Source organism: Dama dama, chromosome 33 (genome assembly GCF_033118175.1).
Source record: "Dama dama isolate Ldn47 chromosome 33, ASM3311817v1, whole genome shotgun sequence".
Classification (NCBI taxonomy): Eukaryota; Metazoa; Chordata; class Mammalia; order Artiodactyla; family Cervidae; genus Dama; species Dama dama.
Window position 1 is genome coordinate 63,215,060 of NC_083713.1, and position 24,577 is coordinate 63,239,636.

A 24,577-nucleotide genomic window follows, 5' to 3' on the forward strand; every position below is an offset into this window, starting at 1 on the left:
AAAATGAATACATATTACATCACCAACCTAGCAGGTTAAAGTGATGAATAAACTGATGACTATACAGAATACTTTAGTCACCCTTTTCATCAGTGACTTTTCATTAATACACATGTTCAGCTTTATATGGATGCATGATTAACAAAGGTGTAACAATTTCTGCCCAGGAACTTCAAAAATAAACCTCTAAAACTCTATTTTTAAAAATATCTTACATTTTCTTGTTAATCACACAATGTTTTAAGCTCAGGGTATAGTCAAGAGAAAATGGTAGCTGTTTAGTTCATCAAAACTTGATTCCCTAATATCACCTGAATGAGAAAAATAGATGAAAAGTTGCTGGGAAATGTGAAAGAGTTAAGACATTTGAAAATAACTTTAAAAAAGAGAAAAAGTTAAGTCACCTCTCCCTTCTTCCTCAAATGTGGATCGTCCAAGAATCTCATCAGTTGACTCCTTTCGACGGCAAATTTTAAAAAATTCAGTGACAAAATCACCTACACAGAAAAAATGTTACTCGTTTTTGAAATGTAACTGAAAGAAGTCAGTCCTATAAATAAAGGTACATGTCTTTTCACAAAAGCTATTAACTAACACATTGCTTCCCTGGTGGCTCAGATGGTAGACTATGTGGTGCGGGAGACCTGGGTTCAACTCCTGGGTTGGGAAGATCTCCTGGAGATGGCAGGAAATGGCAACCCACTCCAGTATTCTTGCCTGGAAAATCCCATGGATGGAGGAGCCTGGCAGGCTATAGTCCACAGAGTCGCAAAGAGTCAGACATGACTTAGCGATTTCACTTTCACTTTCAACATATGGCAGAAAAAAAACATTCAAGGGAACTCTACTCAGTGCTCTGCACTGACCTAAGTAGGAAAGAAATTTTAAAAAGAGATATATGTATACATGTAACTGATTCACTATGCTGAACAACAGAAACACATTATAAAGCAACTATATTCTAATAAAAATTAAAAAAAAAAAACTGAACTGTTGCATGATCTACCTGCTCTTCCAGTCAAGAGGTTGACATCTGAGCAAAGTGATGAGATTAGTCTTGACTCAGTGTAAAAAAAAATGAGAGACATTTGCCACTCTTGTTGCAATTCTGGTCATAAAAATGCATTAAGAAAAAAAAAATGCATTAAGTTTGACCAAAAAAAAAAAAAGGAAAGAAAAAGAACCATTCAGTTTCTCTACCCAATGCAAAAAATTAATCCCATTTCAAAGGTAGCCTTGCTTTTACTTTCCCTCTGTGTCCCAGGATAGTAAAAGTTTTTTTCTTATAATTCCTTCTAGAATGAAACGAAAAGTAATTGGATGTAGTAATATTAAGCACTTACTATTGGCCTGAATAAGATAAATAGTATCTTTTCTCATGAAGTTGGTGAATCTAGGATTTAAAACAAGGTCTATCCAACTCTAAAACATTTCGTATCACCCGTCTACCTACCTCCCAATTTTCGTATTGTTTTAATCACCAAGTTGTGTCTGACTCTCTGCAACCTCCTGGGAAGCCTGCCAGGCTCCTCTGCCCATGGAGTTTCCCAGGCAAGAATACTGGTGCATAGGCATTTCATTCTCCAGGGCATCGTCCCAACCCAGGGATCAAACACACATCTTCAGCGTCTCCTGCATTGACTGGCAGATTCTTTACCACTGAGCCACCAGGGAAGCCTCACTACTTCCCTATACCTCAAGACAAAAATACCAGTGGCAGGAATTTTACCTCATATATGTAAATACTAATTAGCATTTAATGAATAACATGATGAATGATACAGAGCTCAGTAAAAAAATGCTTTACAGAAATAACCCAATACTCTCATCAATAAATATTTAGTAATAACTCCATCAGTTGAATGGTAATATATCAGGTTGTATGAAATAAATGTGGCATGGATGAAAACAGATATGGAGAAAATAATTTTCACATCCACTAAATATAAGAGAGAAAAAGACTAGGAAGAGGAGGAAGTTCAGAAGACTTCATGAAAGAGACATTATCTACAAAAGCAGAAAGGGAAAGATAATTCTAGATATGTGATATAATAATTATGACCTGAAGAGTGAATGATAGTTTTTAAAGTATTTCTATAATGTTATAACATTTCTAAAATGTTATAGAAATGTTCTATATGTCTTAAATGTTATAGAACATTTCTATAATATTTCTATAACATTATATCAGGGTTTCCCTGATAGTTCAGTCAGTAAAGAATCTGCCTGCAATGCAGGAGACCCTGGTTCAATTCCTGTGTCAGGAAGATCTGCTGGAGAAGGGATAGGCTACCCATTACAGTATTCTTGGGCTTCCCTTGTGGCTCAGCTGGTAAAGAACCTGCCTGCAATGCAGGAGACCTGGCTTCGATCCCTGGGTTGAGAATATTCCCTAGAGAAGGGAAAGGCTACCCACTCCAGTATTCTGGCCTGGTGAATTCCAAGGACTGTATAGTCAACAGGGTTGCAAACAGTCAGACACGACTGAGTGACTTTCACTTTCACATATTATTAGCTCACTTCAAATATCCCTATGACATGTACAAGGTTATTTACACCTCTTTACCTCTATCAGAAAATATATCTGCAGATACAGTACTGAGCCCTACAGAAAGGATCTAATAAGACCATCAAATTCAGTGTTCATCCTATCATATACTGCAAGCGTAGAGGGATAACAAAAGACAAAAAGGGTTCCACTAGCCAGAATGGAAGAAGCAGAGTATGCCACAGAAGGAAAAAAAGAAGTGACATAAAGCATTAGGAAAATAAAACTCAGATCCTGGGAAAACATAAGAGAATTTTGAGGTGTAGACTGGTTAAAACTAAATGACAAGAGAAAGTCTGCTCATATTATTTAGGAATAACCAGAAAGAGTCACTGCTGTTGACAAAGATTAATTTTTAATGATGTCAACCGAGGAGGTCACAATGTAAAAAAATTTTAAAAAGTTTTCAGATAGGTGAAATAAAGTATAAAGAATACATCCAGTGTTCCTCATCTGGAGAATAGACAAATATGCGGTACTTCAGGAAAGGAACATAAATATCTTACCTAGTAAACACTGAGGATTATCAGCTTTTCGAACTCTAACAGACCAATGGGGAGCCTGCATAGGATCCAAATCACTAAAATGCAAAACGATAATGGCTGATTCATGTCAATGTATGGCAAAAACCACTACAATATTGTAAAGTAATTAGCCTCCAACTAATAAAAATAAATGGAAAAAATAAATAAATAAAATAAAATAAAATAAAAGACACTAGTTCCTTGCGAGGGGGGGGGGGAACAACACAAGATCCTATTTGCAGCAATCTTCAAGGCTCATAAATTTACCAAAATGCAGTCTAATGAAAACATTATATAGAAGGACAAGCAATCCATTTTGCCTCCCTTAAACTTACTGCTATTCACATGCAGAAGGCCATTTAGATGAGTTTTTAAAAACAAAACCTTAAGACAAAATTCTTAGACAAAAAAGTACAAACAAAAAAATCAAAATCAGAACAAACTAATCAAAAAGCATAAAAATGATTCTGATCAGGCAACATACAATGATAACCTAAGGAGAATATTTTAGGAATAAATAAAACAAAATGAGAAATGAGAAACAAGCAAAAATGTATAATAATCCTAATCTCTTTTTTATTACATTATTTATTAATAAAAAAGAAAACTATAAAAATTTGCACAAGATCAAGTGCCCCATTTTCTCAGTTAAACAGATTATGCTGTACTCGCTTAATGGGATATTATATAGTACTTTACAAATTGACAACACAGATCTACATCTATTCAATGAATATCTGTATTATATGAATAAAGCAAATTAATATATAAATTTATACTTTAAAAACAAATACCCTTAAATGCTAACTGGTTATTTTTTAAGTAACAGAACTGTAGGTAATCTTTCTTCTTTATACCCATCCAAATTATCTGATTTTAAAAGCCTGTGTTACTTTTACCATCAGAAAATAGAACACATTTATTTTAACTATTAAAAAAAGTGTCCTATTTTTCACTGTTCTGCATCAAGAATGAGAAGATACCAAAATTAAATTCCTCTTTCCCCACATTCTTCTGGGATAGTAGTGCTCGCTGCAAAATTTTCAATTTTTTCCTGTGCAATTTTTCCATTGCACAGGAGTATATGATGTGGATGTTTTGTTATTTATGGCATTTAATGATCAAATGTCTTCCCACATATTTTAATGACCATCATCTCTTAAAAATCATTTATCAAATGTTCTTACCCGCTACAAAAAGTTCAACAGAATTATGCACTCACTCCCAAACTAACTAGAGACCTCTTCGCTAAGCCCAAGTAAGATTCAGACTGCTCACTACCCTGGAACTAAGGGTCCTGTCTCCAAAGTCCACAGCTTAAAACACATTTCTAATATACATCAGTCAGTCTAAACACTGACCTTTAAAAACAAAAGCAAACAACCATATCAGAAATTGATTCAAAGAAAAATTGCTAACCCACTGGGCAGTTAGTTTTAGTCTTTTGAAATCTGTGACTCTCAATGTACTATTTTTAACATACTTACGAATAAACATCATTATCCACAATGATACCTTCAGTCAGGTGAGGCCATGTAGTTGCTAAATGGAGTTCACTGAAACAAAACATACAATATATCTGTAAGCTTTAATAATGTATATATACACTGATTCAACAATTCTACTTCTAGAATTGTATCCTCAGTAAACAACCAGAAATATGCCAAAAAAAAGTATGTTAAAAATGGTCACAATTTGTAATATAATAAAACTGTAAGCACCTGGTTTAGCAAATGGTGGCATATTTATATTAAGTTAAGGTCCGTCTAGTCAAGGCTACGGTTTTTCCTGTGGTCATGTATGGATGTGAGAGTTGGACTGTAAAGAAAGCTGAGCGCTGAAAAATTGATGCTTTTGAATTATGGTGTTGGAGAAGACTCTTGAGAGTCCCTTGGACTGCAAGGAGATCGCATCCTAAAGGAGATCAGTCCTGGGTATTCACTGGAAGGACTGATGCTGAAGCTGAAACTCCAATACTTTGGCCACCTCATGCGAAGAGTTGACTCATTGGAAAAGACCGTGATGCTGGGAGGGATTGGGGGCATGAGGAGAAGGGGATGACAGAGGATGAGATGGCTGGATGGCATCACAGACTCAATGGACATGAATTTGAGTAAACTCTGGGAGTTGGTGACGGACAGGGAGGCCTGGTGTGCTGTGATTCATGGGGTCGCAAAGAATCAGACACGACTGAGTGACTGAACTGAACTGAATGTCTACAAGAAAAAACCATGCTATATATAATAACCAAAAAGTATAAGTAAACCAAATGTTTGTCAGTTGATGAGTTAAGTAAAAGGTAGCACTATTCCAAAGGATAGCATATTATATGGTCACAAAAAGCAATGATGTACTGATCCACACTACAATGTAAATGAACCTCTAAAAGATGTTAAGTGAAAACAGCCAGATACAAAAGGTCCCATAAGGTAAAATCCAACCTATTTGAAATGTCTGGAAAAGGCAAATCCATATAGGCAAAAAGTACATTAATATCAGTCTAGAGCTAGAGGCCCTAGGGAGACTGGGATGGCGGGGGCGGGGGGACGGTTGACAGTTAAGAGGTGAGGGGTTTCTTTTTGGGGTAATGCAAATGTTCTGGAATTAGATACTAATGATGGTTGCACAACTCTGAACCCTAAAAACACTAAATTGTATACTTTAAAACTGTGACTTTTATGGTACATAAGTTATATCTCAATTTTGAAAATATCATTTTTATAGTTCAGGGATTGGCATACTTTTTCTACAAAGGACCCTCTGGTAAGTATTTTGTGCTGTTCATGGGCCATGTATTAATAGTTTGCTATATTCTTGTTTTTTTCTTTTAAAACCCTCAAAAATGTAAAACCACTTTTAGTCCCTTGTTATTGTTTAGTCACTAAGTCATGTCTCTTTGTGACCTCATGGATTGTAGCCCGCCAGGCTCCTCTGTCCATGGGATCTCCCAGGCAAGAAAACTGGAGTAGGCTGCCATTCCCTTCTCCAAGAGATCTTCCCAACCCAGGGATCTGAGGCAATAATAAGAATAGAAATAAAGTACAGAGTAAATGGCATGTGCTTGAATCATCCTGAAACCATCCACCAACCTGGTCTTCCATGAAACCCGTTTCTGGTGCCAGAAGGTTGGGGACAGCTGCTCTCAAGGCTCTCGGGGTCCATCATCTGGAGACAGTGGTGCAGCTCAACCTTGAGACTGACTGTCACCAGTCTTCCTGATGAAGAAGATCTGGGAGGGAAAGTCTCACTGTCTCACGAGGTTTGGGAGCATGATTTCCGCTAGAATTTTCTTGGGTTGAGACTTCACCCCCTGAGCCTTTGGTGTGCTTGGGGTGGCTTTCACTGGTGGAGACCCATGAAGGGTAGAGTGGCTAAGAGGCATCAAGATCTGAGCAGATCTGCTGGAAGCCTGGTGCAGGCTCTGCTGGAGGCCTAGCGGATCCCTAAGCTCCATTATATCAGAAGGGGTGCGTCTTGGGAAGGGCATGGGGTGAACAAGACCTAGCCCCATGAAGACCATTCACAGTGTGTACAGATTCTGGGCACATTCATGGGCTAACTGTAGGGACATCTTTTGGGCTGCAGTTTCACCATCCAGAGTTCAGCCCGTTAAACTATGGTAATTTAGCTCATTACATATATAAAAACAGGCCACTGGCCAGATTTGGTCCACAGGTCATAGTTTGCTGACCTCTTTTTATAGATTAAAATTAAATTTCAGAAAGTTTTCATGTAAAATTATAAAATAATAAGCCACAAAAAATGTATGATGACATATATTTATAAAATAAATAAAAACACTGTGCAGAAAAGAGTTACCATAGCTGGCCTAACACTGAGAAAGGATTACTTGCAAGGCTAGTCCCTGGTGTGGCATCTGGGAACTTGAATTTCAGGAGGGTTCCTATCATTCCCTGTACCTAAATTACCTGTGCCAACAACATGGTTGATGGAAACATCTGGTTTCCTTCTGGTACATGCTAGCCAGAGGGTGCCTACATGATCAGTCTCTGATTAAAACTTCTAAGTGCTGAGTCTCTAGGGAGCTTCCCTGGTAGACAGCCTTTCACACAAGCTGTCACAATTCATTGCTAGGGGAATTAAATGTGTCCTGTGTGACTACATGGGAAGATGAAGTTTGTCCTTCATTTGCTCTGGACCTCACCCCGTATGCCTTTTCCCTTTGCTGACTTTGGCACCATATTGCCTTGCCTAGTAAATAAGCATGAGCACAGCTATTGAGTCCTAAGAGTTCTCCTAGCAAATCAACTTGGGGGTGGTGGTGGGGGGATCTGCTGCATACATACACATAGACATGTACATATACACACCTAATTCATACACATGAAAAATGGCCGGAAGCACATACAGCAAGCTGTTGTCAGTGATCACCAATGAGTAGGTGATTATAAATTTAGTGCTTTTTTTCCCTCCTGTCTAGATTCTGACCTCATTTCTTATGTTTGGAGAATATAGAAGTCAAAAGGGTCAATTAGTTCATTTCTCTGCTCTTCAGTGATGCTTGATTAACTGGCAACTCCAGTCTGAGAATCTGAATCTGTGAGCACCGTTAGGAATTCACAGTGGGCCAGCACTCCACAAGAATGCAGTGTAACCTGGGTTATGAACCAGACAACTAGGCAGGCTTGGCTCAAGGCTATTTTCTGAGCCTGGGTCTACAATGGTCCCAGTTAAACATTTGCGTTACTAAGTATCTATCCAATAAACTGATTTTTTGCTTGAATTAGAGTTGACTATTACAGTTTGCAACTAGACAGTGTGACTACTAAACATATGGTTTTTGCCCATTTTTCTGCACTGAACATGAATTTATTATTCATAATAAAACTAATTAAGGTAAAAAATGATCACAAACAATATGTGATATATTGTTTAAATGACTAGAATGATTTGAAAGTTAAAACTATCCACTACTGAATTTTTTAAAGTATGACCCTCAAATTCAATTCCTAAGCTTTTATGATTAAGTCCTTTCCTCTCCCTCTAACTATAGAAAAATTTCTTTGACAATGAGACAAGACACTGAAAAAGGCTCTTCATTTCCTCTTTCACTATTAAAGATGCCTTTTCAAAAGCATTGTGCCCACAATATTTGCTCATCACTGTTTGATTTAAATGGTGTGCCACATGTACCATCTTACCCTCAACTTATTTCTGTGTCCTTCAATCACTTGTTCCTTTGCTGACTGACTCCTCATCACAATACAGATTTGGAAGAAATATTTAATAATTAAAACCTTCACATTTCTATCAGGTCAGTTTATTGTACTCCCCCTAAAATTTACTCTAAGTAAAATTCAAATAAATGACCCCATTGGAGGCCACAATTATATCTGTATCCAGCCCACACCGTTTCTTGCTTGCTCACTACATTCTAGCCATGATAGCCACCTTTTGTTTCCTTCAGTAAACCTTCCAAGCTCTTTCCTGCATCGAGGTGCTTTGCACAGGCTCTTCCTTGCACCTGGAACGGTCATCCTCTCATTCTCTGCCTGGCTAAACTCTTCCCTGGTTAAGACTCAGAATAAATAACCTTTCCCTTGAGAAGACCTTACTGATGGCACACAAATCTAAACTAGTCACTCATTTCACTGTCAATACGTCCTATACTTTTCCTTCAAATTATCCCATAATATATAATCCTAAGTTTACTTAGAATTATAGTTCATCTATTTTTATAGATGAATTTTATTTATTTATATATTTTATTAATATTTTTATATTATTTTATTTATTTATATTTTATATTAATTTTATTTATTTATATATTTTATTTATATAATTATAGTTCATCTATTTTATTTAATTAGACTACAAATGCTGAGAAGGCAGAATCTGTCAGTTTTACTTACTTCAGTATCTTCCTCTTAGCATAGTGTCTGGCCCATATAATAAATATCAATTTTAAAAGATATCCACTTTACTGTCTCCCTTAAGTGACTTTAAGTTAAAAGTATTATTATTTCTACAATTTAAGTGAGAGTATTAAAGAAGGCAAAAGGAGAAGGGGGTAGCCGAGGATGAGATGGTTAGATAGCATCACTGACTTAATGGACATGACGAATTTGAGCAAATTCCGGGACATAGTGAAGGGCAGAGAAGCCTGGCGTGCTGCAGTCACAGCATGAGGTCGCAGGGTCGGACACAATTTAACAACTGAACGACAAAATATGAATATATGTATTTTAAAATAACCAAATAGTTTAACAAATGAGATAGTTTTTATATCAGCACTATTTATATTTTCCAAATATTTTGCTATCAGTGATGAAGTTTTCCAACCCCTACATTTTCACATGAAACAGTTGTTTTTATTCTTTAAGTTCAGTAGTTCCTCTACAAAGACAATTGGGTAACCTATAAGGTCACCCTTGTGTTTCTTATTTAAGCCTTAATTTTGAAAAAGTGGCCAGGAAAAATGCAAAAAACTGTTAACTCTGGGTCATGGACATATGAAAATTTGTGTTATATGATAATGTCTGTGCTTTTCAATATTTAAAATGTTTCCCCAAAGTAGGCCAAGAATCACTTCTGTAAGTGATTCCTTATACATTAAGTGTATTAACATACACTTAATTAATGTATTAGTGAAATTATATATTATATTGCATTATACATTACATTACATTAATGTATTATATTAATATACACTTAATACATTAAGTGTATTATATATGTTTTACATATTACTTTAAACCCTCTCTTACTTCTTAAGTTACAGAGGAAAAAAAGAAAAAGAAAGACAGATTATTACATGTAGGTCTCTATTTCCAGTACTACATTCATTCCAGGAGGCTGCAGTATTATAAAACACAATAAAATCAACATCAAATAGAATTTAAAAAGTCCCATAATTCAAATCATATAATGAAAGTCACACCTAATGGGATCTTCACAGGCACCAAATGGTAACTTGCCAAATTCCAGGCCTCCCACTTCTCCTCCTACAAGGGCATCTATATCTAAAGATGAAAAAAAAAATTTCCACAAGTTAGCCAAAAGTGGAAAAATAAGAATCTAAATCTAGTTATATCAACCTTTTGAGAGATTATAGATTTTAAACTGTCTACATTAAGACACAGCAAGTTAGAGAGCAAGCTGTCAAATATTAGACTTCCTCCAAGAATGTTAGAGTTAAAAAAAAAAAAAAAGGAAAATTATAGTAAAAGGATACATTTAATTCCTGTTTGTAAAGTGCTGTATTCAAGCCTGCATTCTAAATTTTACCCTTCTGAAACAGTCCTTAAATACAATTAAAGAGAATATTATTCTTGTAAAATTTAAAAATTTTCTAAGTATGTGATCAATGTCATCTAAAAGAACAATTAAATGAGCATTAAAAAATTTAATCATCAACCTACATTCATCAGTTTTGCTGTTAATAATTTCAGAATAGCCCAAATTAGTCATCATTAATAAAGCTTTATTTAAGTTGACAGTACATGGAAATATCTGAAACACAGAAAAGAATTTCCATTCCATTATGAATGGTATCTGAGAATAGAGGAAAATTTAGAAGGTAAATCACCCCTTAGTTTCATCTCTCTTGAAGAAGTAATAAACACTTCTAAAAGACGTCAAAAAGATTTGTCTTCAAAGTAATACAAATGGTTGATTTTAATTATTCACACTACACTGTGAATTACTAAAGTCTACTCTTGAATTATGAACACTTACAGATTCACTAAAATCATGTTTGACAAATACCTACACCCTAACTAAATTATTAAAATTAGCATTAAATATGGTTCAATTACTTGAGTCAGTAAATTTTCTCAAATTCATTCCATTTTTCCAACTAAAGCATGCTTACAACAGAGACAAAGATAACTAGTTTTCTTGTAAAATGTGAATTAAGAACTTCAAAATTTATAATGAGCACATGTTTAAAATCAGTGAGCTAGGGCTTCCATGGTGGCTCAGTGGTAAAGAATCCATCTGCCAAAGTGCAGGAGGCACAGGTTTGATTCCTGATCTGGGAAGATCCCACGTGCCACAGGGCAACTAAGCCCGTGCGCCACAAGAGAAGGCACCGCAAGTAGAAAGTGGCCCCGCCTTGCCAGAACTAGAGAAAAATCTGAGCAGCAACCAAGACCCAGCACAATCAAAAATAATTTTTTTAAAACCTTAGCAAGCTAAAAATTATTACTGGACTATAACTGTACAAAACTTTAATTAAATTAAAAGGTGAAAAGCAACATTGTAGAATGAAAGGATGATGCAACTTGGAGTGTGACCAGGATTTAAATGTGAACTTTGGCACTTGGTGACCATGTCACCTTGAGTCAGTTACTTTTGTTTTCTAAGAAAAATAATACTTGTCTCATAAAGCGAAGTGAAGTGAAGTGAAAGTCACTTAGTCTCTTTGTGACCTCATGGACTGTATAGTCCCTGGAGTTCTCCAGGACAGAATACTGGAGTAGACAGCCTTTCTCTTCTCCAGGGGATCTTCCCAACCCAGGGATCGAACCCAGGTCTCCTGCATTGCAGGCAGATTCTTTACCAGCTGAGCCATAAGAGAAGCCCAAGAATACTGGAGTGGGTAGCCTATCCCTTCTCCAGTGGATCTTCCTGACCCAGGAATTGAACTGGGGTCTCCTGCATTGCAGGCAGATTCTTTACCAACTGAGCTATGAGGGAAGCCCCACTTGTCTCATAAGTAAATGAGAATTACATGAAACAGTACATAAAATGCAGTGTTTAGCCCATATTACATGTTCAGTCTCTTCCCCTTAAAAGGGAAAATATTAAAAATTTATGTGACTTTCAAACCACTGAGGAAGAAGTTAATATTTTGATACTCATTTTTAAAAACCTGCAAGAGAACATTAACAAAGGCCTTATTGGCAATCAGAAGTATAATGTTAAGATTCTCATTCTTGAACTTTTTATATCATCAACAGACAATACTAACTGGGGATATCTTTAAAATCTAACTATTAATAGAATGGCTTTTGAAAAAAGGAAAAGGAAGGTTGGAACTGAAACTTCAAAACTAGAAGCCAACTATAAATTGTCTGGTGGGTACTGTTTGAGAACTAAAATTACCAAAACAAACATTTGAGTCTTCTAATATAAATCTCAGTTTAGCTTTAATTTCCCTCTGCTATAGTTAGATGCAGTTCTCTTATTGCACATTAAGAATTTCAAATTATTCAGTGGTATATAAAATAGTAGTAGTACATAAAACCACCAAAAGCTAAATGTACCATGTTAATTTTAGCATCATCCTAAAACTATCAATTTACTATTTTCAATCTTATAAAAAACCAACCAACCACTTGGAACAGAAATAAACAGTAAAGAATATTATTTTATTATAATGTAATTCTGAGGGAGGTAGAATGAAAAATGTTTTCGGGCTAATAAAATCCTTCTACGATTTATAAGTTGATACTAAATTTCTTACTAGATATACTTGAATATAATTACACTTATATGTGAGAGAAACATCCAGGAGCCTAAACCTCACTTACTTAGGCTAAATGTCCACCAGGCTGAGCTTTTCGAAAACTTAGGTAATGTCTGTTTATATCTGTGTCCCTGGCAGGAACAAATTTATAGGCTAAAAATCAATGACTACTAAATGAATCAGTACAACAATGGCGAAGTAGGTAAAATGATTTATATTTTTATAAAAACACAAGTTAAAGTAAAATATTCTACCGCTCTTCCCAGCATATGTGTATATATACATTTCTTTTTTTTCTTTTCTGCTTTCCTTACTTAGCCCTCTTCTTCAAACTCTACTTTCTATAAGGTTCTGTGCACGTCTATTCTCCGTGTAGGAGAGAGGTTTCTCTTCCTATATTCTGAAAGCAGACATTTTAATCATTCATTACGTACTAATTTTCAGCATACAATGTTCCATAGCAAGGGAATGCTTTATAAATAATATTTTTTTCAATGACAGATTGTCAAGTAGAGAGTAATTGACAATTAGAGTAATTGTCTAGAGTAATTCTAGAGTTGTCTCTAGAACAACCTACAATTTTCAAGAGAAAAAAAGTGATAAGGGCAATGAAATTAGCAACACTATATACATTAAAAATGAGTTACAAATATTTCAAACACTTTAAACACACTGTTAAATACTTTTAATTTCTGAATATAGTTCTAAATTATCTCACCCGGAGGTTGCTGAGGCCAAAAATACTGCTGCCAATCTTGAAGTACATAGGTAAACCGTATAGCAATATTAACTGGAGGCAACGGAGTTAAAGGACATCCCTAAGAAGTAAATGCAAAGACAATATCATGAAATGTTAGTACCCTTGTAATACCAGACCCAAATTTCAAGCTACTGAAATAGATGAATTATTACCTTTATGACACCGGGATTTTCAGATTATAGTGTCAGATATGGCACACATATACCAGCCATAAAAAATGTATGTATGACATTCTAGCCATTAAAAAGGAAAACTAAGTCACTGAAGTTATTAGAGCCAAAGGTGCAGAATTTAGGAAATCATTTTCATAGGGGAAATTCTCACAGCCTAAAACCTCAAGAGATAAATTAATGCCAGAGAACAAATTACATTAAAATAAAGCTGCTTAACTCTTTGACATAAATCACAGCAAGATTCTCCATGACCCATCTCCTACAGTAATAGAAATAAAAACAAAAATAAACAAAAGGGACCAAATTAAACTTAAAAGTTTTTGTACAATGAAGGAAAGTACAAGCAAGGTGAAAAGCAACCCTCAGAATGGGAGAAAATAATAGCAAAGGAAACAACTGACAGAGGATTAATCTCCAAATTATACAAGCAGGTCATGCAGCTCAATACCAGAAAAACAAACAATCCAATCAAAAATTGGGCAGAAGACCTAAACAGACCTGTCTCCAAAGAAGACATACAGAAGGCCAACAAACACATGAAAAGATGCTCAACATCACACATTATTACAGAAATGCAAATCAAAACTACAATGAGGTATCATCTTACACCGGTCAGAATGGCCATCATCAAACAGTCTACAAACAATAAATGCCGGAGAGGGTGTGGAGAAAAGGGAACCCTCATGCACCGTTGGTAGGAATGCAAATTGATAACAGCCACTATAGAAAACAATATGGAGATTCCTTAAAAAAAACTAGGAATAAAACTACTATACAACCCAGCAAGCCCACTACTGGGCATATACTCTCAGGAAACCATAACTGAAAAAGACACATGTACCCCAATGTTCACTGCAGTACTATGTACAATAGCTAGAATATGGAGGCAACCTAGATGTCCATCAACAGATGAATTGATAAAGAAGTTGTGGTACATATACACAATGGACTATTACTCAGCTATAAAAAGGAGTGCATGAGTCAGTTCTAATGAGGGGGATTAATTTAGACACTATTATACACAGTGAAGTCAGAAAGAGAGACAAATGCTGTATATTAACGTGTATACATGAAATCTAGAAAGATGGTACTGATGACCCTATTTATAGGGCAGCAAAGCACACAGATATAAAGAACAGAATTTTGGTCACAGTGGGAGAGGGAGATGGTGGGAAGACTTGAGAGAGTAGTGTTGAAACATATACATGACCAAATGTCCAATAGATAGCCAGTGGGAATTTGCTGTATGATGCAGGAAACCCAAAGTCAGTGCTCTGTGACAATCTAGAGAGGTAGGATGGGGAGGGAGGTGGAAGGAAGGTTTGGGGGGGGGGGCGGGGCGTGGAACATGTGTATGGCTGTGGCTGATTCATGTTGATGTATGGCAGAAACCATCACTATATAGTAAAGTAATTATCCTCCAATTAAAAATAAATTTAAAAAAAATAAACTTTCAAAAGAAGCTGCTTAAACTACTACCAGGAAGAGATATTACATTCTATTAAGTAAAATACTATTTCAAAATATCTTACACAATTTTAATTACACAAACATAATTTTTTACTAGTCTCTTCAGCCATGTTGAATGTAAAAAAAATGTGAATCATTTTTTAAATAAAGTAAAACTGCTATAAAATGTAAAACTAGGTTTAAGATGTCTTTTTTCCCTTTGAAATGAAAATAAACTCAAAGCCAGTCTTGAATATTTAACTAGAATGTTAGACAGTGACAAATGGTCACTCATGCAAAATAGTTTATATTAATGAATCAGAAAATTAAGATCTATCTTTATACTCATTAATAATAATAAAAATTAATAATATCCAAACATCTCATGATCTCATCTTCCCTTAATAATGGTTAAGCTATATTAATGTGGAATAGGAATTAAATATGCATAAGCATGACCTAGTGAGCTTGGAAAATGCAGATTCAACAATATCCTGCATATCTACCCAGTTTCCAGGTGTTTCTGATACTGCTGGTCAGGAGAAATAACACAGACCCTTCAGCTCAGCAGCAGCAGCAGCTATAAATGTCATTAGTAACTTTAACTGAATACAAACTCAATCTCAAGATAGCTGCCAAAAAAAAAAAAGCTAATTCAGTTTTGGGCTGCTGTGTCCTACAGAAGCAAGGTAAGATTCTGGCTGGTCAGAAATAATTACTTTTTACTTAGATTTAGGTACCAAATGAGCATTCACCAGTAAATCTAGACCCAGTAATGATCTAGAAACCATACTTTGACACATAACCTCTGTTCCAGTCACACAGCAATGCTGGCAAATACAGAAAGAGATGACCAAAAAGAAACAGCTAGGACCAAACACAACATAAATATCTTCACGGATCCTAGAAAAGGAATAGAAAAGGTACAGAAAACTGAAAGCATTAAGTGGGACCCAAGACACATGCTTGCTAAGTTCCAGGTGACAGCCAGGATTATGGACTACATTAAATGGATCCAAAAGTACTCAGCCCAGACTGAGGGTACTACAAAGACTCTCTGCTTAAGGCAGACATATGGACAGAGTACTCTAGCTTGGGGCAGTGGCTGTGCTGGAAGGTATCGGGCTAGAAAAAGTTGTGTGATCTGGGGAAAAACCCACTCCTATGATCCAAGCAAGCAATTCAATGATTCCAAGACTCCATGTGCGATATCACAATATCAACACCGAGCAAGAGGCTTCAAACACCATTTTAAGACAGGCTTCTGAAATAGTCTACAGATAAGAAGCAATCACAAAATTATAAAACCACTAGAGAAGATAGGAAAGCTTAAAAAAACTACAAAAAGATGACATTCAAAATGAGCCTGCAAACAAAACTTCCCCAGAACATGAAGAAATAAATACAGTTCTAAGAAAGATAAATATCCAAATCAGAATATAAAACCATGAAACATAAAGAACATCTGATAGAATGAAGAATGTCTAAACTGAAAAATGAAACACTACGGTATGAGAGTGCTTTCAAACATTTAAAGGATTGTGGCAAAAGAGGATTTAAATTTAAACTTTATGTGACTCCAAGGACAACCGCCCTCTGCTGCCACTCTGCCAAGGAAACCTTTTCAAAATATTAGATTCATGTGAAAATGAAATAAATTGCCGTTGTGGGGCTAAAGTGTCTTGGAACACTTCCAGTAGATTTAAAGGGTAATATTTATAAAGATAGCTTTATAAAGACAGTATAAGAGAGTTGCATATTAAGTAGTTTTATGTAATACCAATAAAGTACCCAAAAAAGTCTCAATTATTTTAAGTTCAACTCTTATCAAATCAACTTTCGTATTTAGACCAGTGAGGTTTGTAAAAGTTCTGAAAGATGATGTAATAAACATTACGAACACTTTTTTTTTTTACAGTCATATTCTAAGTCAGGCTTCACAAATTAATGTGGTCCCTAGTTTCAGTAAGAAGCTGAGTTATGTAGAGGAGTAAAAGATCCATGAAAATAACTTTCACTAATGTTTTTAAAAAGAGGAATAAAACACTAATATTTGCATCTGACTAGAATTTTATCTAAAATAATTAAACATAATTGAAGACTTGGTGAGAACAAAGGAAAACTAATGGGGTAGAAATAACACATATTTGTCTTTTTCAAAAATTTCTCAAAGCAACACATGAAGAATTAAGTAGCATTTAAGACAGCATTTCAAGGCCCAGAAAGGTTTTGGAAAAAAAGTTGCATATAGACAGGGAACTTTCTAAAAGACATACTTCTATCATTTGTTTAATGGAGATAATCACAAGAAACAGTTAACAATAGTTATTTTGAGGAAAGGGACTAAGGATATAAAGAAGTTTTTACCTCTTTAATTTCTTAACCTGGTACATGTACTTTTTAAAATGTCAAATAGATTCATCTTTTTAGTGATAATTCTAGCACCATGCTATTTACAGCCTCAACACTGAAAACATACTTTTATGAAGTTCTAATCCTGAATATCTTTCTACAAACAATATATGTTAAAAAAAAGAAATTTCAGCATTTTCTTATTTTTCAAAATTTGTAAACCTTCAGAAAGGTTGCAAAGCTAGCATAATGAATACCCACATGATTTTTTTGACTGAAAGTTTTGAGAGTAAATTGCCAAGTATCATGGCAATTCACCTCTAAATACTTCAGCATGTAATTCCTATGAATGAGGACATTATCCTATGCAACCATAACACAATTATCACACTCAAGAATTTTAACACTGATATTATTTTCTAATATATAGTCCATATTAAAACTGTCCCAATTGTGTCCTTTATGGCTCTTTTGCTGTGATCAAGATCACACACTGCCTTTAGTTGTTACATCACTTTAGTCTCTTTTAAGCTAAACAGCTCCCAGCCTTTGTATTGCCTATCATGAAACTGCTATTTTTAAAGAGTCTAGGACAGCTACTTTATAAAAGAGTAGCACAGGCAAGTCCCCCATATCTCTGTTATAGTGCTTTTAGAGAAAAATAAAGATGTATTGAGCACATCCAAGTTAGCCCTGCTGCCTTCAGTCATAGCATTATAAGCCAGATTAATTTTAAACATCAAATAGACCCTTGGGGGGGAGGGGGGGCAGAGCAATTCAGAACCCAAAGAGTTCACATCTCAGTTGCTCATAGTCAGAGTCCCAAACAAGCAGCTACATAGACGCTCACTCACACAGGGGAGGGTTGGCAATATTACTGTTAGAGAAAAAGGAATATAAAGAGTTAATACAGTATTCCAAATGTTAACCAACCGAACAACCAAAACCAGTTTTAGTGTTTGTACACTAAAAACTAACTGGCTATTTGTTTCTTTAGATTACACACAGTAATTTTTATAATCGATTACATCTTTCTTCTAAGTAATTATATGATCAATATTAGAGAGAAATATTTCTATGAAATCAATAAAATTACTAAATTACTACTTTTATCTGGATCCCAGATAAGACAAAGTATCATTGCCAACTCACGATCTTTGATTTGAAGATATCCAGCAGACCTGATAAATGAGTATACTGATTTGGCACTTTTCGAAGATGAACCATTTCGAAATCAGTTCGGACACCAGGACCCTGACATTCACCCACATACATTCTTCGCCATTTGTGATGAATTTGCACAAAGAGTGGCACCTGGCTGTAGGATATAATTAACAAGAATAGACTGTAAGTTCATTAAACATTGAATAGCTTCTAAATCTTGCTTTACAGTATAACATTATTTTAATCTCAAATATTTAAAGAACTAAACAAGGAACATTCCACAGACATATTTATAGCAAAGGCATTATTAGTATCTTTTCTCCTTACACTAATAAACTGAAGAAATTATTATCAAGTGGCACCGTACAGTCAGAAAACTATTTTTAAATGGCTGAAAAATCGTAAAAAAAGCAGAATAAAAATTTTCTTGACTAAAAGTGATCCTACCATACTAGGATTTTCAAGGTCATATTAAACTTGATTCACAGGTATTAAACAATACAAATTAAACCTACATTAATGATGAATTATATTTTACTTAATCATTTGAAGATATAGTTGTTCCTCCTTATTCAAAGATTTCCATATCTGCAAATTAGCCTACTCACTAAAATCTATCTTAACTTCAAAAATCAATACTTTTAGCACTTTCAGTCATTTGAAACAAAAAATTCAAGTTACCTGAATGCTTAGTCCTAGTTGAGGCTCAAGTTTTAAAATTAGATTTTTTTTTTGGTATTGAGGATAACTGCTTTACAGTGTTGTGTTGGTCTCTGCTACACACCCACCTGAATCAGTCACAGGTATACACATGTCCCCCACCACCCACCTCACCCACCACTCCAGGCTGTTGCGGCGCCTGGGCTGAGCTCCCTGAGCCAGTCACACAGCAAACCCCCACCGGCTATCTATTTGACACGTGGCACACGTTTCAGTGCTGCTCGCCCAATGGCCCCACCTTCTCTCTCACTGTGTCCACAAGTCTGTTCTCTGTCTGCATCCCCACTGCTGCCCCAGAAAGAGGTTCACCAGTACCATCTTTCTAGATTCCATGTGTATGTTAATGTATGACACTTATTTGTTCTTCTCTTTCTGACTTACTTCACTCTGTAGGACAGGCTCTAGGTTCATGAACCTCATTAGAACTGACTCAAATTCATTCATTTTCATGGCTGAGTAATATTCCACTGCATATAAGTATCACAACTTCTTTATTCATTCATCTCTTGATGGATATCTAGGTTGCTTCCATGTTCTGATTTTGCATCAAAATTTAAATAGCTTAAACATTTGGAAGCAAAATACAAAAACAGTACAATTTATTCATTTTAAATATTCATGTAATATTTCAGTAAGTTTCCCTTTAGATATACTTTCCCTAAAGACTTTGTTGTGTTGGTCCTTACATATCATATTCCAATATAATAATGTACAAACACTAATCCTATATTAATCAAAAACCTAATATTTAGTAAGCAGTTTCCTTCATAAATTTTAATTTAAAATAGTTCTTAAAACTCATGTCTAGGTGTTTTGAAATGTCCACCTACCAGCCAGTGTTTCCCAGAGCAATAGACACAGAGCTGAGAAGAAGATTGCACTTAGACTCACTGAGGACAGCATCACTGTTTGCAGCAGGTGCTATCACCACAAACTCCCGGAGTCCATACCTTAAAAAAAAAAAAAGAATCACTGCCAGTAAACAGGCATGAATGTCAGAACACAAAAATCTGTTATTTGGGAAACATGAAAAATATTTCCCTTAAAGAAAGTTAGGTTTGAACCACAGGTCTTTCTTTCTTTCCTTCTTAAATGGCAACTGAACCTATAACAACCTGAATTTCCTTCATTTGGCACAAAATTCACATCATTCATCTAATATTTTCTCTCCATTTTTTACAAATTAGCAGCGATTTGCTGAAATTACAAAGAAAAAAAAATTAAGTAACCAGTTTTGTCTTAAAAGTTAGGTTTCATAAATAAAACATGAAAGCCAGCACTGACTTCTTGCATTAATTAGCTGATAACATCAAGTCCACTAATGTGGAGAGATAAAAGTTTAATAGATTCCCTAAATGTCAAGAAAATAACTATCAGTCATACTTGTGCTGTCCAAGTAAGAACATGATTTACTCTTGTTGGTTAGTTGCTAAGTTGTGTCTGTCTTTTTTTTTTTTTTTGGCAACCCCATGGACTGTAGCCCGCTGGCTCCTCTGTCCATGGGATTTCCCAGTTAAGAATATTGGAGTGGGTTGCCATTTAATTCTCCAGATTTACTCTAGTATCATAATTAAAGAATTATTATATTCTTTCACTCAATAATACATATTAGATAGGAATCACAAAATTATCAGAAAATGGCTTACTCTTGCTATGGTATCTTACAATAATGGAAACGTCTCATTTAGTTGACAAGTCCATTAAAAACCACAAATCTGCAGCCAAAATTTATAAAAACATTAAGGTCAAACTGGTAATCTTGCCTCCTGAAAATTCCTGTCCTATTCACTCCCCATTGTGTTTTTATTTAACAATATTTTTAATATAAATTTATAAAAGGCATTATTCATTTGCCTATTTTAACTCTACACAAAGTTATGAATACTTCTTTCTATGAACAGTCTCAAGAAATTCCCCAAAACAGCAGCAAAAAAGATTTAAATTTTTTTTAAAATCCAACCATAATCTGTTTATTGTTTAGATGACAAAAGTTCATTTCATCTTCTCACGTCTCCTCTACCCTCCTACCCCTGAAATCAAAATTAATTATGTAGAAGTAGCATCAAATACTGCAAAGAACCCAGGGCTGTGAATTTTAGGCTCTAAATCTATTTACATACAGTTTTTTTCTTTCTTTTCTTAATATGCTTGGAAGAAAGAAAACAAAAGCACTTATTTGCCTCGGTATCCCCAGGAACTAGAGTGAAACCGCTGTCAACAGTTCTTGGTCATTCTTCCAGAACTGTTCCATCTGTTCACTGACCCATCCTATCCTCAAAAAAGATTAGATTAATACACTTTCTGTACCTTCTTTTCAAAGGCTCATCTCCCCCACTGGTCAGTACTGTGTTTCCAGTTTCATGCTACTGCAACAATCTCTACAGGGTATAATTGCGGGACAAATTCTTAGAAGTTGCTATATAAAAGAACATCTTGAACATCTTTATCTTTAACATTGATAGCTGTTGCCAAACTACCCCCTCCATACACATAAAATTGTGCCAGTGTATACTCCTGTTCACAAGAAATAAGCCAAAGAGAACTGCTTCCTATTTATCTGCAATAAAATTCAATCCTCATTGTCTTTGTTTCCACTACCTGGAATGTTTTCCCAACTCCGTCATCGTGGAACATCAATAGATTCTTTTTTTTTTTTTTTTGAATATTTATCTCAAATAACACTCCATTACCTCTGTTAAATATGCTCTCTTCTTTGATTTCAAATGTATTTTCCCTATCACTATTATCTTTAAAAGATCAATGCATACAGGTAATCAACAGCTACATGAAAAGATGCTAAACATCACTAATCATAAGGGAAATACAAATCAAAACAACGACATATAACCTTATATTTTTTAGAGTGATTATCATCAAAAAGAAGAAAAACTATTAGCAAGAATACAGGAAAAAAAAAAAGGGAACCCTCAAACACTGTTGGTGGGGATATAAACTCGTGCAGCCAGTAGGAAAAACAGTATAAAAGTGTCTCCAAAAAATTTAAAATGGAACTACCTTATGACCCAGAAATTCTATTTCTGGGTATTTATCCAAAGAAAATGAAAACACTAATTCAAAAAGTTATGTGCCCCCATGAACACTTTAGCATCACTTAGAAAAACCAAGATATGGAAACAACTTAAGTATCCATTAATGGGTGAATGAATGAAGAAAATGTGGTGTATGTATATGCAGGACAGAGGAGCCTGGTGGGCTACCGTCCACAGGGTCACAGAGTCAGACACGACTGAAGCGACTAAGCACACACGCATACACACAACAGATTATTATTCTGTCATGGAAAAAACTGAAACCTTACCATGGGCAACAACGTGCACGGATGTGAGGACATTGTGCCAAGTGAAACAGGTCAGACAGAGAAAGACGAAATAACACAGGATCTCACTTACATATGCAATAAAAACAAACAAACACAACGCACCAAGCTCCTAGATACAGACAACAGATTGGTGGCTGCCAGAGGTGGTGTGTGAGAGGTGGTGGAAATGGTGGAGAGAGCAAAAGATACAAATCTCCAGTTATAAAGGAAGTAGACTATGGGGATATAATGTACAGCATGGTGACTATAGTTAAGAATACTGTACTGTGCATCTGAAAGTTGCTAACAGAATAAATCTTAAACACCTTAAAAGTTCTCATCCCAGAAGAAAATTCTGTAACTATGTATGCAGAAGAATATTAACAGGACTTATGAGCCTACCTATCATACCCTCTGCTCACAAAAGAGCTCATAAATTTACATTTGGACATAAATGTCTGCTAAGATTAATGTTTGTATCATTTCTATGACTTTTTAAAATAAATAGCAATTAATCAATGGACTAAATTTATAATAAGGGTTTCAGGATTAGCCATTAGAAGGTATTTAAAGGATAGGTATAAAAGGAGCCAGAGAGGGAGGGAGGTAGGAGGGGGGCTCAGGATGGGGAACACATGTAAATCCATGGCTGATTCATGTCAGTGTATGGCAAAAACCACTACAATATTGTAAAGTAATTAGCCTCCAACTAATAAAAATAAATAGAAAAAAAATAAAATAAAAGGAGGCAGAGAGAAGCAGCCAACAAGTCACATCATTAAGATTCCCTTATAGCTCAGTTGGTAAAGAATCTGCCTGCAATGCAGGAGACCCAGGTTCAATTCCTGGGTGGGAAAGACCCCCTAGAAAAGGAAATGGCAACCCACTCCAGTATTCCTGCCTGGAGAATCCCATGGACAGAGGAGCCTAGCAGGCTAGAGTCTATGGGGTCACAAGAGTCGGACACGACTTGGTGACTAAACCACAACCTTGCCTAGATATAAAACTTGATCATGAAACTGTAAGCAAGTGCCTGTGTCCCTGTCTTTTGAAGAAAGAGGCTTTTATTTTCATCTCCTAGACCTCCCCTGGGTCTCCGAAGGCTGGCTTGAGCATTAATTATCAGGATATGTGAACGTGTAGAAACCAAGAAAAGATGTTAGGTTGGGAAACATAACAATTTAGATTATAAATCAACCACATAATAGAGTCATCAAACTCCCAGTTCCTTGAAAAATATAAAGGTCTGACCCACATTCCTAAGTTGTTTTTATAGAAACCAGACCCCACCAGATGAAAACTGCTGACTGCAAGCATGAAGCCCCCAAACTGACTGGTGCCAGAAAACTGATGATGTGTAAAACTTTACCTTGATGCCAACCAACCCAAGAGCTGAGCACAAGCTGATCACGGACCATGCGGCCCGCTCCCTCACAATGCCCTTGAAAACCCTTCCCCGAAAGCTATCATGAAGCTAGGTCTTTTGACCATGAGTTTCCCATTCTCCTTGTTTGGTGCCCTGAAATAACACTGTACTTTCCTTCACCACAACCCAGTATCAGTAAATTGGCTTTGCTGCGCGAACCCACATCCATATTCATTAGTGTCATGTCCACATACTTTTAAGACTAGTTTTACAAAACATTTTTTAAAAAGTTAAACAGGGTTAATGCTAACCTGGCAGATGCTTGATATAAAAACTGAAACTAGGAGATAACAAAATAGAAAGAGATTGATAAACTTGAACGATCAAAACTCAGCATTTGACATAAATGTTCTATTTTTTAAAGTTTGATTAATCATATATTAAGTTTTTCTCATTCTGACAATCTTTACTCATTGTCTATGTATAGTATAAATATTTTGTATTATACTTCAAATTTTGAGGGTCTGCTTTATTAACTTTCAGTTCAGTTCAATCACTCAATTGTGTCCCACTCTTTGCGACCCCATGAACTGCAGCACGCCAGGCCTCCCTGTCCATCACCAACTCCCGGAGTCCACCCAAACCCATGTCCATTGAGTCGGTGATGCTATCCAACCATCTCATCCTCTGTCATCCCCTTCTCCTCCTGCCCTCAATTTTTCCCAGCATCAGGGTCTTTAGTTCAACTTAGAAAAACTTATGTGTATGT

General features: G+C 35.6%; 1 protein-coding gene across 4 annotated transcripts in view; it reads right to left on the reverse strand.

The window, feature by feature from the left end:
- The window catches only part of RAB3GAP1 (RAB3 GTPase activating protein catalytic subunit 1), a 96,149-nt gene that overhangs the window by 34,027 nt on the left and 37,545 nt on the right, over positions 1 to 24,577 (reverse strand). For all 4 annotated transcript variants that reach the window (XM_061135408.1, XM_061135409.1, XM_061135410.1 and 1 more), the window contains 7 exons: positions 19,954 to 20,073; positions 18,392 to 18,557; positions 13,224 to 13,323; positions 9,974 to 10,055; positions 4,560 to 4,628; positions 3,055 to 3,128; positions 405 to 497 (listed from right to left, as the gene is read on the reverse strand). In XM_061135408.1, coding sequence (XP_060991391.1) covers positions 405 to 497; positions 3,055 to 3,128; positions 4,560 to 4,628; positions 9,974 to 10,055; positions 13,224 to 13,323; positions 18,392 to 18,557; positions 19,954 to 20,073 — 704 coding nt within the window. The remainder of the gene's footprint in view (positions 1 to 404; positions 498 to 3,054; positions 3,129 to 4,559; positions 4,629 to 9,973; positions 10,056 to 13,223; positions 13,324 to 18,391; positions 18,558 to 19,953; positions 20,074 to 24,577) is intronic.